The sequence below is a fragment of the Solenopsis invicta genome, chromosome 5 (genome assembly GCF_016802725.1).
Source record: "Solenopsis invicta isolate M01_SB chromosome 5, UNIL_Sinv_3.0, whole genome shotgun sequence".
Lineage (NCBI taxonomy): Eukaryota > Metazoa > Arthropoda > Insecta > Hymenoptera > Formicidae > Solenopsis > Solenopsis invicta.
In genome coordinates, this window is record NC_052668.1 from 12,507,245 (window position 1) to 12,522,010 (window position 14,766).

At 38.4% G+C, this 14,766-nt stretch overlaps 4 protein-coding genes across 8 annotated transcripts; 2 read left to right on the forward strand and 2 right to left on the reverse strand.

Annotated features, from left to right (window-relative positions):
• Positions 1 to 204: 204 nt before the first annotated feature.
• LOC105200040 (trichohyalin) lies at positions 205 to 3,773 on the reverse strand. The gene is made up of 5 exons (XM_039449327.1): positions 3,389 to 3,773; positions 2,959 to 3,145; positions 2,073 to 2,839; positions 1,326 to 1,524; positions 205 to 1,081 (listed from the first exon to the last, which is right to left on the reverse strand). Exons 1-5 carry the CDS (start codon positions 3,592 to 3,594, stop codon positions 449 to 451), a joined length of 1,992 nt encoding a protein of 663 aa, XP_039305261.1. The 5' UTR covers positions 3,595 to 3,773; the 3' UTR covers positions 205 to 448.
• A 1,000-nt stretch (positions 3,774 to 4,773) lies between these two features.
• On the forward strand, positions 4,774 to 10,549 carry LOC105199974 (PR domain zinc finger protein 10). Of its 2 annotated transcripts, none has more exons than XM_011167313.3 (11): positions 4,774 to 5,381; positions 5,464 to 5,854; positions 5,944 to 6,285; positions 6,379 to 6,711; positions 6,793 to 6,996; positions 7,117 to 7,623; positions 7,711 to 7,975; positions 8,051 to 8,192; positions 8,251 to 8,439; positions 8,517 to 8,708; positions 8,782 to 10,549. In XM_011167313.3, exons 1-11 carry the CDS (start codon positions 5,217 to 5,219, stop codon positions 9,052 to 9,054), a joined length of 3,003 nt encoding a protein of 1,000 aa, XP_011165615.2. In that variant the 5' UTR covers positions 4,774 to 5,216; the 3' UTR covers positions 9,055 to 10,549. The 2 variants fall into 2 exon arrangements, with proteins under 2 accessions (XP_011165615.2, XP_011165614.2); XM_011167312.3 differs by having other exon boundaries at positions 4,803 to 5,381; positions 6,367 to 6,711.
• A 99-nt stretch (positions 10,550 to 10,648) lies between these two features.
• Positions 10,649 to 14,315, reverse strand: LOC105199976 (potassium channel subfamily K member 13). The gene is made up of 5 exons (XM_011167315.3): positions 14,160 to 14,315; positions 13,477 to 13,669; positions 12,553 to 12,627; positions 11,741 to 12,143; positions 10,649 to 11,286 (listed from the first exon to the last, which is right to left on the reverse strand). Exons 1-5 carry the CDS (start codon positions 14,286 to 14,288, stop codon positions 10,803 to 10,805), a joined length of 1,284 nt encoding a protein of 427 aa, XP_011165617.1. The 5' UTR covers positions 14,289 to 14,315; the 3' UTR covers positions 10,649 to 10,802.
• Positions 12,622 to 13,399, forward strand: LOC105199975. 4 transcript variants are annotated; one of them, XR_005574795.1, is made up of 3 exons: positions 12,622 to 12,905; positions 13,036 to 13,159; positions 13,262 to 13,399. XR_005574795.1 is itself a non-coding variant. In XM_026132627.2 (2 exons), the coding sequence occupies exons 1-2, from the start codon at positions 12,680 to 12,682 to the stop codon at positions 13,381 to 13,383; spliced, it is 348 nt and encodes a 115-aa protein (XP_025988412.1). In that variant the 5' UTR covers positions 12,622 to 12,679; the 3' UTR covers positions 13,384 to 13,399. The 4 variants fall into 4 exon arrangements, 1 of the variants encoding a protein (XP_025988412.1); XR_005574794.1 differs by having other exon boundaries at positions 12,622 to 13,159; XR_005574793.1 differs by having other exon boundaries at positions 13,036 to 13,399.
• Positions 14,316 to 14,766: the final 451 nt, after the last annotated feature.

The window sequence follows — 14,766 nt, forward strand, 5'->3', positions numbered from 1 at the left end:
TCGGCTCAATTGCATACCATTCAATTAATGTATCTTGATATCTACGATTCATAATTCATGGAAAGTATAATAGGTATGTTACTTCCATAATATTATACTTACGAAATCATGTTCGACATATCATGAAGCATCAAAACATACATCATCCTTAATATATCATTGTGCATTTGTATATTTATTGTAACTGTGATAAAATGGCCATTGTACGAGTAATATAGTAAATTGTATTAATTGAGTATACACATACATATAAGCACACTATAAAGTAAGTTTAAGCAGAAAGAACTTTAAATACGTATGTACAGAAATGATTTGCGTTTTATTATATATAAAAGAATGTTACGTTATTTTGCATATATTTTAGGAATAAGTCTACCTCATTCAGGTATGAGAAGCCAACGATTCTGTCGTACAGTATTAAATCTAAATTATTTCTAAATTCGTTACACTAGTCTTCTAGTATTACACCTCTTTGCCTGGGATCGAAGTCTGGAATTACTTCTTGCACAATTTCTCGCCACGTGTTTCTTATTCGCTTCCTTTCCATGATGAGTGGCATTATTTCTGGATATCTTTTCCACATATTGAAATACTTGGTTTTCAATTTTGCTTCATAGTGTTTTAGTGCTAAACGTTCACTCTTCGATCGTTCTACTTTATATTCCACAGCTTTTATTCTCCACACTTTAAAGTATTTGTTCTGTAATTTTATGTCAGAGAAGTCTCTAGCAACTTGGTCCTTTTTTCTCTGTTCCCTCACTATTTCCTTCCACTTCTGCAACGTGCACCGCAACAAATTTCTATTGTACAATAACACAGCTAATTCCGATTTAATTTTATTTTGACGTTCCGTTTCTATCTTCCACATCACGAACACTTTTTGAAGCAAGCACCGCCTATAGTAGTCCTCGGCTTTCTTCATATCATTATTCTTCTTTTCGACGAGCGCAATTATACAACGTCGCAACAAGTATTTGCGATAAAATGCTTCCGCCATAGCATTTAATTTCTTATATCTTTCTATTTCGCGCGCTCGTTGTTGCTCCCGTTCCTCGCGCATTCTTTTCGCCTCGCGCAAAGCCTGAGGAAAAAAACGCGGGTATATTTCTAAATGTAGCATATAAGCGACATTAGAGGATTATAGAGTAAAGTACAAAATAAGAGAGATATTGTATCCATAGTAATGTAAACTAGAGTATTACAGTGTAACATTTACTGGAAACGTCCCTCGCAAGAGATAATTTTGTTAGCAAGGTGAAAGCTGTGAGAGCTAAGTGTACTATACACATGATATTAATATACTTTGACCTCTCATATTATCTGACCTCTTGTTGCAATCTTTTCCTCTCTTGCTCCTCTGCCCTCCTGGCGGCCTCTTCTTTCCTCCTCTCATCCTCCAGTTTCTTTTGACGCGCTTCTTCGCGTAGTTTTATTCTGTTTTTCCTCTCTTCCGCCCGCGCCTCCATTCTCGCCAGAAATTTAGGAGGACTCGATACCCGGACTGGCGTCAATAGGGATTTGTCCCTTGATTAAAGAAGAGCGTGTTATCAAAGATTCGCCAAGTCAGAAAATATATTACATTCGCGTAAAATCTACGTCAATTTGATTTATTGTAACACAAAAAGCTGGACTCTCCTTAACATCTCCTCTTTAAGGTACTTTCTACTTCACAAGCTGTAGAAAGATCAGCGTAAAGCGAGCAATGTAATCAACGGTCCACTTTAATTTAGTCCCCAAGACCCAGCTTCCACCGTCTTTATGTTTTGCGTCATCGTCGTTCGGTATAAAGAAGCTTAGTTACTAAGAATACACTCAGACGCTATGCGAATAAGTACATATGTTCGATACAAACGACGTCATATAACGTAATGAAACATTTGTAGATTTTTAAGTTGAGAAGATGCGATTGTTATTCTAATTATTACTCGATTTTCTAGATTTTCAATAGCAAAATTGATGAAAAATTATATCTGAGAATCAGGAATTTATTGGAATAACACTCTTTTTTTTTTAGATAAAGAACTCATAATTACATCTTGAATTAAATAGAGCGCTTATAATTACAGATCTACCTGTAGCCCGCTTGTCTCATCAGCTGGATCAAGGTTCTCCTAGTCTGTTGACCGCAATGAGTCAAGGTCTCCCTGGCCGCGTTTACTGTTTCCTCGCCAGATCTCGTTATTTCTTCCTGTACTTGCTTTAGCTTCAGCTCTTCAATGATCTTGCTCTGTTCAGCCAGTTTCATCTTCTGTTTGCGAATGATTTCCTTCTGGGCATTTAGTCGACATTGTGCCGGTGACTCGATCACGAACGGCCTGGAAGGAGTCTTCTTCTTCATCTCGGTGTCTTTCGAATTTGAAGGAGGACCCTTCGACATCGCTCTTTGACTTGACTTCAACTCTTTCTGAGTCTCGTTGATAGTATCGATGAGCATCTCGATTTTTCGCGCGTCAGGATTCTCTGCGTATTCTCGCTGAGCCTTCACCTTCCTCGCATGCATCTTCCATAAATGAATATACGATTTCAGTTTTCTTCGCGACAAGATGCTTTGAATACGGGTCCCGATTTCGTTAAGATGATGTTTATCCTGCGCATTTTTTCGAAGAGCCTCGAAGTACGATCTTAAAACACGTAATCGTTGCTCTTCCGATTCGTAGCTCGGTTTATCCTTGATGGTCACCTTAATGCTACCAAAAGACGCTATCTCGATTCCATTTGTCGAGCATCGTTTACTATCGGAATTAGCAGAAGAGACTTCCGCGAAGGGTTTTCTGGTCTTTTGAGCGGTCGTTGACTTTTGCTTAATCGTCTTATTCCTTCTTTTGTCAATGAGAATCCGCTGCAAATTTTCGGGCTTTGTTAATATAATTAATTTAGATATTAAAAAATTTATGATATATTCGCAGGCACGATGAAAATAATGATTTATCTTTCTTTATTAAATTTGCCGAGCTTCACCTTGACTCTGCTGGATGTCCTCCAAAAGTTTTCGTCATCCGAACTAGCTATATTCTTTTTGCTGCATAATCCGCAAAATTTAGGACGAGACTTTTGCAAATCTTGCTCAAATTTACGTAATTCTCTCTCTATGAAAGCTTGTTCTCTTTTCAATCGCAATTCCCTCACTTCTTCTTGTGTCAATAATCTGTAAATGCATTAGACAAAAACCATTTTTGTACAATATCTTCTTTGGTATGTCTGCCAAACGACAAAATTACACGATTTACGTAATTATATATTAAACCTTGATAACAAAACTCGATAAGATAAGCGACAAAATCACAATCTTATTTGCGATAATTTATAGATCATATTTGAGTATATAAATACACATATTATAAATAAAATCTATATTTTTATAAGTCGTACGTAAAGTTCGAGGGTATACCTTCTGGTCTCCGCTAGGATAGAAGACTTAGCTGGAGATCTGGCCAGATCTTCGCGAAATATCCTGTGTCTCGCATCCATAACTAGATTCGGATCAAGAAAGGTCTTTCTTTCGTTCTTCAACATTTGACGTTTCTCGGACGGCGGAAAAATCGCCACATTCATCATCTCGTCCATCAGCTTCTTCACTTCATCGAACAGCACCATGTCAATTTAATATAGGTACGAGACGATTGTTTAGTTCGTATCGTGGACACGGACTGCGGCTAGTACGGCTAACCCTTTGTTTATACATACTTGTTTCTCTGTTGTTAGGGACAATTTCAACCCCCTCGATTCCCGGTGAATGGGGTTTCATTCATGAACTGGACGGTAAGTGACGAGGGTGGAAGCGATAATCGGGGGAGAAATACAATTACACAATGCATTTATATTCTTTCGCAATAAACAAATACTTCGATTTTGTTTTAATTTTTTTTTATTAGTAATATAGTCAAACATACTACACAAAATTCAGCTTGAAAATTTTTATATAAAAATAACCCGTTAAGAGATGATTGGTTGATAGATTTATGCAAGTAACTCTAATATGTATTACAATTATACGATGTTTTAGATCTTTTTATGTACTTTTTATTAATTTTATATAAATCAAAGAAGAGTGCTTTTTCCTTATTTTTTTGTGTTTATTTAAAAAAATAATCGTTTATTAAAACAAAAATAACTCCGACTTTTTAATGACTAGATTACTATATAGTTTTACAAATTTTACAAATTTAATTGTACAATTAAACTTATGTAATTGGAAACTAATTGTGCCCGAGAAACAAATACTCCGAATTTTTTAAAATTATCCTTTTTTAATTAAAAATGAAGTATAGCATATCAAACATTTATAATATCTATGTATAATTCAACTTGAAATTTTTTTATTTGAACATGTCTTATTAACAGATAATTTAGTTGAAAATAGATTTATATAAATAATTCTAATGTTCATTTCAATTACATACCGCGTTATATCTTTTTATATGCTTTCTATTTTATTACACAATTAAAGAGGAATATATTTTCGTTATTTTTTGCATTTACACATTTATTTAAAAATAATTAATAAAATAGTTTTGAATTTTTGATGACTAGATTATAGTTTAATAAATTTAATTGTACAACTAAATCTATGTAATTGAAAACTAATTGTGCCCGAGAAACAAATGGTTCGAATTTTTTAAAATTATTCTTTGTTAACAATACAATATGGCATATCAAGCATTGTAATATACAAAATTCAACTTGAAATTTTTTAATATGAAAATATTCCGTTAAGAGATAATAATCCAGTAGATAACGGCTACAAATAATCTTTATGTAAGTAATCTTTACGAAGAACCATTTCGCGGGTCGAGATTCAAAATTTCCCGCCATTCCGACGTTAATCAATCGCGATGCGAGATCGACATCGTCGACTGTTGACGGGTCAGTGCTGCTGCAGTCACCAGTAGCAGGTGCATCATCGAGTCATAGGTGCATCGACTTCGAAGCCTATATGTCGAAGCTGGCGAGTTTTCTCGTGTGAGTTCAAAATAACGGAGGTCCGCACGACGAACACCTGTTTCCTGTCTCTTACGCGATGTCGCCCGCTGCCCGCGTCGTTCCCGCAGCATCGAGGGTCGCGCGTCGCGGTTAGAGCGACCTGGTGTCACGGTCCTCACGGTCTGTCAATCTCTCCCTTGTACTCCCGTGTGTACGTCTGCACAGGCGAATGTGACTGTAATACAGGCGTAGACGACAAAACCACGGATCTCGCTAGTGCGATACGTCAACGTAAGATGGATCCAAGGGGCCCTCCTGAGGGGGCCCCTGCCGAGTCCTTCGAGATATCCAGCATCGACAGGGGGGCTGACACCTCGGTGAATTGGCCTACGGATCACTCTTTCGCTACGTCCCTGTGCGAACAACCGAAGAAGCTGAATAACAGGCTTTTGTTCTTGACTGTGAGTAACCCTAATGATGAACTGAGGTAGTGAGGCATGCCAAGAGTTCCTTCATGATGATATCTGACTTCTCTGTTGCTAGGTGGAATATGTGGAGGATCAATCCCGGCTGTTTCCAACGTATGAGCAGATCTCCTTTTCTCCAAGGGCAGCCTCCCCCCTATCTGAATTTGAACATCGAGTTAGCCCGTTGGATCCAAATATGAGCTCTGCTGCTAGATACTCTCCTACACCAGTTCAGTTACCTTCCTCTCCTTTCCATAACTCCGTTGTCGTGCTCCAAGGCCCATCCTCACCCTTGATGTCTCAGCCCGAACCAAACATACGAACAAGCATTAATTATGTGACTCAATTGGCTCATCCGATTGATACTCAGGCTGTACCTCAAACGGACACTACTACAGACTTTGTTGGTAATGGGAATGAAGATGGATTAGTATCCAGTGTCAGCAGCGAATTGATTTTAATGCAGGGTAAGAAATGATTGTTTATAAAATGCATCAGATAAAATACACAGTTGTATACATTGTTTTATTGATTCTTTAATTATTATATAATACAGAAACTGCACCTGAGTTGGAATCTTCAGCGACTCCCTTAATGCTAACGGGAATACCTGGTACAGACTTTGCTCTGACTAGAGACTTCTTGGTGATGCAAGACGATCAAATAAATGTTATCAACACGTTTAAAAATCAGAACATAGAAATGGAGGACAACCCTATCACTCTACCACCCATTACTGAAGATGCAAACAAGGAAAACAACAATCTTGTTTTGCCGGAGTGTGATAAAGAAATTCAACAAATTGCCAAAGACCCACTGTCCATCGAAAAGAAGAAAGTAATCGAGAAAAAAGATGTAAGGAGATCAAAACGGCATATTACAGATAAAAAAGATTTCTGTAAGTATAATATTTATTCTAAGCATATAATGATAAACTTATATATCTTATTTTATTTATTGTTCTTTATGCTTTGAATAGGTATTTTTACAGGGTGCGACGACGAATATGATAGTAATTGTGCCAAAGACGACAGCTCTAATTTGACCGATGTGTGCACAATCGCCGATCAACCTGTACCATCGCGTGCTGTAGCAACACTGCCAGGATCATATCTTTTGTTAAACAAGTTATCTACTTCACATGCTGCAGCGAATGGCGTGACCTATGGAGTTTTTGCGAAACGCAATATTCGAAGGCGCACACAATTTGGACCCATAGAAGGTGTATTGTGCCCTTATGATGGCTCACCTTTCGAAAATGCTTTACCACTGCTCTACGAAACTGAGAATGGGGAATTCTTGAAAGTAGACGTTTCTAATGAAAGTAAGTAAAAAAGAAATATAATCATCTATTGCATTTGTTTCTGATTGAGGTATTTAACTTTATTTGTTTTTACGTTTTCAGACACTTCAAACTGGATGCGTTTTGTGCGGCCTGCTCTGACATATAATGAACAAAATTTGATCATTTGTCAGCAGAAAGACGGAATAGTGTTTTTGACTAACAGAAATATCTCACCAAAAGAAGAGCTAAAGGCTGGTCCCAGTCCGGATTATGCAAGTCGTAGAAATTTGCCAATACTCAAACCAGACATAAAAGATGAAAAAGGTATAAATAAGAATATACATATACGCACATATATATATATATAGACACACAATATTACTGATATATTGATTACACTGATAAATATTGACTAACGCAAGTTTCTTTCTTTTTTTTTAACAGAAGTGGTTAATCAAATATCCACATGGCCACGTTTGGATGGTAATTCTTATAATCGGCGCATAAAGATGTTTCGCGACAGAAATGTAAAAGAAAAGGAAAACTCGCAAAACAAATGCGATAAGGAATGGAAATGTTCCGTGTGCAACTTGATTTTCAGAAAACCATCCTTGCTTAATCTGCACATGACCATTCATTCTTCTAACGATATCAAAATTGAAAATCAAATATCCGCATGTCCGCAGTGCGGACTGGAATTTCAGAAGCCGAGCGAATTGGTAAATCATGTGTCTCAACATGGTCGAACAACATTGCCTAAGGCAAAGAAATTAACTCCTCTAGGCTCATATAAGTGTTCAATGTGTTACAAACGTTTTGCTACGAAGATACGGTTACAACAGCACTGCTTGGCGCATGGTGCTGAGGACCAAAAACCACTGCCATGCAGTATCTGCTTGAAACGTTTTATGAACAACTCTGCGTTATCCGGTCATCTGAAAACGCATAAAGGTAAATCTCTATATATCTATATATGAATCCAGTCAATAAAAGTTAGACGATACCATATTAATTGATGCGCTACATTTCAATTTACAGAAAACAAACAGGTCTTTGAGTGTCCGATGTGCAGACAGCTATTTCGCCAAGGTACAATGCTGAAGGATCACGTTGAAACACACAGAAATCAAGATGGTATATTCAGTTGCCCTCACTGCCAGCGAACGTTTATCAAGTATTCGGTTATTCGCAAACATATTCGGGCACATCACTGCGAGAGGAAACACAAGTGTCAGCATTGCGCAAAACGTTTTCCGACAGTCGACAAATTGCGAATGCATCTACTGAAACACTCTGATCATAGGTACAATTTTTTAGAATTCAATTATTGTATCAATTATATGAATAAGATGTATGAAAATTTAATTAACTTTTGCAGAGAATTTCATTGCGCAAACTGTGGTAAACGCTTCAAGAGGAAGGATAAGTTGAAGGAGCACATGACGAAAATACATCATTCCCAAACGGTTAATGGAGAACAAATACCGCAGAACAATCAGGCGAAGAAATTTGTGCCAAAGGTATGTCAAGGTAAAAACGTGATTGATTATGTATATTATTCAATTATTTTATTAATAGGTGAATCCGAACGATTACAATCGTTTCATTTACAAATGTCATCAATGCCTGGTGGGTTTCAAACGAAGGGGAATGTTAGTGAATCATCTAGCGAAGCGGCATCCTGATGTTGCTCCCGAATCTGTGCCAGAATTGAACTTACCTATCTTGCGCCAAACTAGAGATTACTATTGCCAGTATTGCGACAAGGTAGCGTCACAAAATAAATTTCCATTTCAGAATAGAAATAAAATTTTCTTATTTTGTCACATATTATGTTTTTTAAGGTCTACAAAAGTAGCAGCAAGCGTAAAGCGCATATCATGAAAAATCATCCTGGTGCAGCTCTGCCGCCTAGTAACCGCCAAAAGGAGTCCGAATTTTCAGGATTGCCAAACCCAAGTTTCAGCCAGACAGTGGGTAGCATCACGACTAGTCCCCAGGGTTGCCAGTGGTGCCATAAACAGTACGCTAGCAAGGTAAATTTTATGAGTCTCAATTATGTACCGATCGATAATCAACAGGAGTTAATAAGAGTAAATTCCATTAAAGGCAAAGCTTTTACAACATCAACGCAAGAAACACGCGCACCTGATGGAACCGGCGGATCAGATACCACGATCGCGAAACCGGCCACCGCAGAATCAAAATCAACCACCAGCACTGAACGACAACAACTTTGTGATATCTGATTATATGCAAGCATGCGACGGGGATTTTCTGAAGCAAAAAATAATCAAAATAACGGATGATGTTGATCTGATAGGTAATGGTGGCCTGGAGATGATTGGTCAGCAGTTTGTGCGTATGCGCGACATACGTTGAGGAAAAGCGCGGCATCCTCGACACGGAGGATGAGCGTCGCCAATTTATCGAGATATGAATCTCGCGACCTTTGTACGTAGCCGAGATAGGTTACGTTTTTTTGCTGCCGTTACCAAATCGAGGCGACATCGCCTGGGCGGAGCGACGAAGCGTGTCGCCCGAAAATATTTGGGAATACGCGGCTTTGTCAGCGTCAGTGCGAAACACTGGCCGCTGTTTTGTTGGTTGTACGCGTTGGTCGATCGACAATGATGACGGTTATCATCATCGATAGCCTAGTGGCTTTGGCGGATTTGTTGGAAATGGAGAATACAGTTTTAAGAATACTTTGCTCGAGCCTCGAAATGAAAAAGAGAAATGCCTAGAAACGTTGACTGAAAACGTCAACGAGGCTCGAATCTACTTGCGACGGAGAACATTGTAGTCTCATACAATTGTTGAGATCTTTTCTTGAAGTATTAAGAATATCGTAAAGAGAAAAAGAAAAAAAAAGGTAGAACAAGTCCTGGTACTATCGGCACGCCATTTGCGCTAGGCCTGGTAGGTTTACTTTTAAAATCCGATGTCATTCGAGTGTGAAGTAGATGGACGAAATTTAAGCAACAAGTTTAAAGCAATGTTAAAAAAAAACCGGCTTAAACTCTGACGGCGGACAAGTCCGTTGCGCCTTAAATCAGCGTGACTCCTTCCGCACGACAGTGTGATTGGACGAGTAATGTTAAAGATTCGTTATTCGCAATGTATTTGGCTTCACTTAACGGCGAGCGATTGTCTGTAGATTACGTGAAAGCTTGCGATCTCTGCGAGGTATCGTCCATTTCACTTTTGCTCTTTCTCTCTTTCTCTCGTAATTCCAAGATCTCGTAAATGCTTGCGTCCACGTTCTCATTTTAGAATAATATACAAGTAACATGCGCGTTCTTAGATCTTCAACGGAACATACTGTTTTCACGTAATCGTTTCGTAATCGCTGGTCTCATCTACGTATGAATCTAGTCGTCACAGCCGAGAGCTCGTTTGAATCGTCGGCTCGCAAAATGTCCGGTTTTAAATCGACGCACGGTACCGTAGTTATGTAGCCAAGAGGGACTTTTGCTCTCGCGATTTTACGAAACGGCAGGAGCAACGTACGTGTATTTTAAGCTGTGTATTCCTGGCCGCGCGTTCACTCACACGTAAGCACACGTACACCAAGAGTTTCCACAAAAGATTGTCCAAAGATTGTGTATTCCGCAACGTATCTGAATTCGGATTAATTGTATCCTCTCGTAAACCTTATCCGGTTGGTGTATGTCATTAAGTAAAACCCGCACGAACGATTTTCACACTCAGCGAAATTCACCGACGAAACGATCGAAATGACGTTTATTTTACACACGATATAAATACGGCATATAATTACAAGGACAGGAGATTGCATGTTTGTCGATGTCGTTGAGTACATGGAGGACTGTATTGTAAACATGACTTAAATAAAGTTATTCGATGAGCGATACGATGATATGATATCTTTTGTTACGTTCATTAAAAGTCGCAATATCACAAAGTAAACATGGATATAAAGGAATTACGGGAGCAAGTGTATAGACGAATATCATGACTAGTCTCTATATTAATAACTTGTAGGCATTATAGCACACAAAATATCGACAAATTTGCTTTAAAAATTAGCAAGTGCTTGCGAGGTGAAACATGAAAAATATGCTAAATACAGGTGCTGTACTTTCATATATTTTCTTTTGTAGCCTCTATTTCTTTGTTCTGTTTATCGTGCTTTTGCTTTCAAACTTCTCGCTGGCGATTGCGAGCGGGCCCACCGCTCCGGGCTTCAACACCTGATGATTCGGCGTGGCGACGAGCGATCCTCCACCCCTTTGCTTCTGCGCGGCGTCGTACAACTGCTTCTGCATTACAGCCAGGGAGACTTTGTTTGCGGACAGGAAATCTTTCATAGAGATCATCTCGCCAGACATTCTACGAGGCGTTTCCGAGTTATCCTCCGCTCTGATTGAGTCCCTACCGACAAGCCTCGTCGGTCTCCTCTTCGAATATATGGTCGACACGGAGGACTGCCTTCTCGGTAAATACGGTGCCGCTACATCCCGATTACCGTATTGCAACTTATGTATTACGTAATTCAGGCCCAGCTTCATCACGATCGATGTGACATTCATCAAGGAGTATATGCAGCAACATCCCATCACCAGGAATATGAAGTTCGTGAATCTGTACCTGTATAATAAACGGGAAGAATAAAATTGCATTTATGTTTTCAGAGTTTTAATACGCTGAGAAAAAAGAAGTTAACCCTGACTAAATTTGTCAACTTGATTAAATTTTTTCAATTCAAGTATTTATGTAATTGATTTAAATACATAAAATATTTGAACTTTAGTTTAATCATTTATATATTTAAATTAAATGTATAAATACTTGAATTGAAGAAATGCAGTCAAGTTGAAAAATTTAGTTAAATTAACTTTTGTTCTCAGTGTACGAAAAGTTATTGGCGCTTTGATATCTTCGTTAAAGAAAAAATCTTTATATATACAAAAAAAATTGATATTAAATTTGTCAAAAAGCTTATCAATCAAAATTCAGTTTGCAGAACTTCAACTACGCGCCTTGGATAAATTATATGAATTCGATTTTGTTGGCGTGACGAAACCAATCTTCGTAATCTCACCAATGTACGTAAGGATAGTTCGGCTTTTGCGTGCTAACAAAGTCGCCGAAGCCGATGGTAGTGAAGCTAACGAAGGCAAAGTATAGCGCGTCAAAGTAATCCCAACTCTCCAGCGGCGCATAAAGTGCAGCTGCACAACAAACGATAGTACAGGAAATGACGGACAAGAAAAGCATGACCCAGTAGACGCTCGGTTTCCATTGGTCCAGGATCGCATGATCATCATCGTCAAGGATATCTGGTAGAGATGATCTCTGGGTGTTCGACGATTTGGACATTCGTCGGGATATCAACGTGCTTCTGCGAAGACGTCTTCTCAATCGATGTACGTGCCAGCTGCGTAAGATCCATGCCAGGAAAGTAATGATCCTTTCCAAAAAAAGATTGAAGAACAAGATGCCACCTAAATCATTACTTAACGTTAAGGACAATTAGTTTTACTAATTACATTAGCTTTTTATTTTAAATTCGTACACTGAGAGAAAAAAATTATTAAATTCTTTTAATAAACATTTGTTTGAATACTTGCAATGAAAATATTTATTAAATGTAAATAAATATTTGTTTAGCGCAGGAATCGTCATGTAATTTAATTAGCATTTTTTTATTGAATAAATAATATTTATGCATCGTAAATAAATGTTTTGTTGTAAGTATTTAAATAAATTTTTTTTTCTCAATGTAAAATCTTGTTTTGTAAAAGATTAGATTGTTTTTAATAATTGTTACTTGTTGCTATTTTTAGACATTGCTTTCTTAGACATGTCCATGTAAGATTTTTTTATTATTGAAAGTAAGTTTCTTATTATTACCGGAACAACCGAAGAAACCATAAAGAACGACAGCCGCTTTACCCGCCGTTGTCTGGGGCGCGGTACTTCCGTACCCTGCAAAATAACTTCAGTATCACGCCTTTTTTTCATTTCAGAAGCATATTATATGGCGACGCGTGCATATTGTATAGAGATCGGCGACCAAAGGACAGCCACTATGGATAAGTGCGAGACTAGGTCGCGAGATATTAGCATTCCGGAATTCACCAGAACATTCTCATGCATGCGCCGGCCGACGACCCTTACCCCTTTACTTAACGTCATTACGACCAAGTTTTGCGGAGGAATGCGATCGCCTCGACAAAACTTTCCTCTTTCGTGTATAAATACTCGTACGTAGCAAAGTTATTTTTACTCGTATAAGAAATGAAGACAAAAAAAAAAGAAATTAGATTATTCAAAATATGCAATATTATTTTTGTGATTTATACTTTTGTACTAGATAAATAATATTTTCCCCAGCGGATTGCCATCGCCTCGACAAAACTTTTCTCTTTCGTGTATAAATCCTTGTTCGAAATGGCGAAGTTATTTTTACTCGTATAAGAAGTAAAAAGGGAAACAAAATGGTATTGCATTATTCAAAGTACGCTTTTATGATTTATACTAAATGAATGACATAATTATTCCCCAGATGTAATAAACTTAATAACAATAATTGTAACGAAAAAAAACTTTGCTTTTACAGATGTTAAGATCTCGAGTACGGAATCGGACAGGATTATCTTTTTGAAAGTCGATTATTTTTCGCGATATTGCAAGAACGGAAAACTGAAAGAGCGCGCGAGATGCAGAGAGTACGCGACATGAATCCCACTGACCCCGATATTCTTGGCCCGATCGTGGATACAGATGGCTATAGTAACAGGTATTCTGAGTACAGTATCGCTCTACGTTTCTTACCGATCGTAGAAACTATGGTGCCGACGAAGTGAAAGCTACCGGGAAAGTCCCAGCGGCGTCTCTTGTTAATGATGCCGGTAGCGGAAGCGTTGCCATAGGCATACAGCAGCTCGTGCAGCCTCTGCAGGGCCAAGGGGCTACCTCGCAAATGATGCCTCCGAAACGCGTGGTAGACTCGCCAGAATTCCGTGGTCTGCGCGCCCGCCCCCCCCAAAAAAAAACAATTAACAAATACAACAAACGGTCTGTTTAACCCTTTGGGTCCCAACGGAATATATATATCTCATCAAATTACTGCATATGCCATACTTACAGGTTGTCAATAAGTAGAAATTATTCAAAAGAGTTATCAAAGAAAAAAAGAAAAAAATTAGATCCCAAAGAGTTAAATACAAATTGAAGGAAACTCCAATCTTGACTTATAGAGATCTCACGATAACAGCATTATTCACATATCGACCATGTTACAAAAATACACATACAATTAATTGGTTTCGTGTGAATTAGTGATAATTGACCGCGAAACATTCGTTGTTCGATTCTCATTCTCATTTACTTTGCACGAAGATCACCAATGTAATGTCTCTTAATTTTGAATAAGCTTCTTGCGATTGTTCCTTGTGAGAATTTTATCAGAGAAACAAGAGTAATTTTTTATATACACTTCCGGAACACTTTTCTACCTGCCGTATCTCGAAATCGCTCTCTAGCCTTTGAAAGAGGGTCGCGCCTGCGAGCATGTATACTATCAGGACAACGGCAAGGAGGATAATCCTGGCGTTGTCCTCCGCGAGGCATCCGCACAAGCACATCACCGGCGACTCTCATCTTTCAGCCGGTGGCTGCTACACAGGATCCCCACCGCGCTTTGCATCCGGAGCAAGCGGCGCAAGCTCGGCGAGAAGAATTCGCGAAGAGATACAAGGACGCAAAGAGGAGTTCGAGGAACGCCTTCTTTTTAACACATATAGACAGATAAGACTTATGAACGATCGATCAAAAAATGCTGCTAGCCAATTCAACTTTACCTGAAAATATTAATCCTGAATATTAATTTTGTCATAAAGACAGCTTCGGTGTGAATTATATGATTTTAATTTCCGAACGGTCTTAAGTTTACGTGAGAGAGATATACTAAACAACGAGGAGATAAAATTGATCGAAGCTAGATTGGAAAATATCCTAATTGCCTAGCATTGACGCGACGGTGCTGAACTACGTACAGGCAGCTGAGATGTTATGTGGGGCAATCCAACGCCCGCACCATTGAGAGCAAATCCTTTGATGAGA

Excerpts from the sequence above, each read along its gene's own strand:
- LOC105199976 (XM_011167315.3), bottom strand. The coding sequence starts at position 14,288 with ATGTGCTTGTGCGGATGCCTCGCGGAGGACAACGCCAGGATTATCCTC. Across the intron at positions 12,144-12,552 it reads TGGTTTCTTCGGTTGTTCCG|GTGGCATCTTGTTCTTCAAT; the intron begins GTAATAATAAGA and ends GTAATGATTTAG. Across the intron at positions 11,287-11,740 it reads AACTATCCTTACGTACATTG|GTACAGATTCACGAACTTCA; the intron begins GTGAGATTACGA and ends TTTATTATACAG.
- LOC105199974 (XM_011167312.3), top strand. The coding sequence starts at position 5,217 with ATGGATCCAAGGGGCCCTCCTGAGGGGGCCCCTGCCGAGTCCTTCGAG. Across the intron at positions 7,624-7,710 it reads TCATCTGAAAACGCATAAAG|AAAACAAACAGGTCTTTGAG; the intron begins GTAAATCTCTAT and ends TTCAATTTACAG. Across the intron at positions 7,976-8,050 it reads CTGAAACACTCTGATCATAG|AGAATTTCATTGCGCAAACT; the intron begins GTACAATTTTTT and ends TAACTTTTGCAG.
- LOC105199975 (XM_026132627.2), top strand. The coding sequence starts at position 12,680 with ATGGCGACGCGTGCATATTGTATAGAGATCGGCGACCAAAGGACAGCC. Across the intron at positions 12,906-13,261 it reads TCTTTCGTGTATAAATACTC|ATGTTAAGATCTCGAGTACG; the intron begins GTACGTAGCAAA and ends TTGCTTTTACAG.
- LOC105200040 (XM_039449327.1), bottom strand. The coding sequence starts at position 3,594 with ATGGTGCTGTTCGATGAAGTGAAGAAGCTGATGGACGAGATGATGAAT. Across the intron at positions 3,146-3,388 it reads ATCCTAGCGGAGACCAGAAG|ATTATTGACACAAGAAGAAG; the intron begins GTATACCCTCGA and ends ATGCATTTACAG. Across the intron at positions 1,525-2,072 it reads ATGAGACAAGCGGGCTACAG|GGACAAATCCCTATTGACGC; the intron begins GTAGATCTGTAA and ends TCTTTAATCAAG.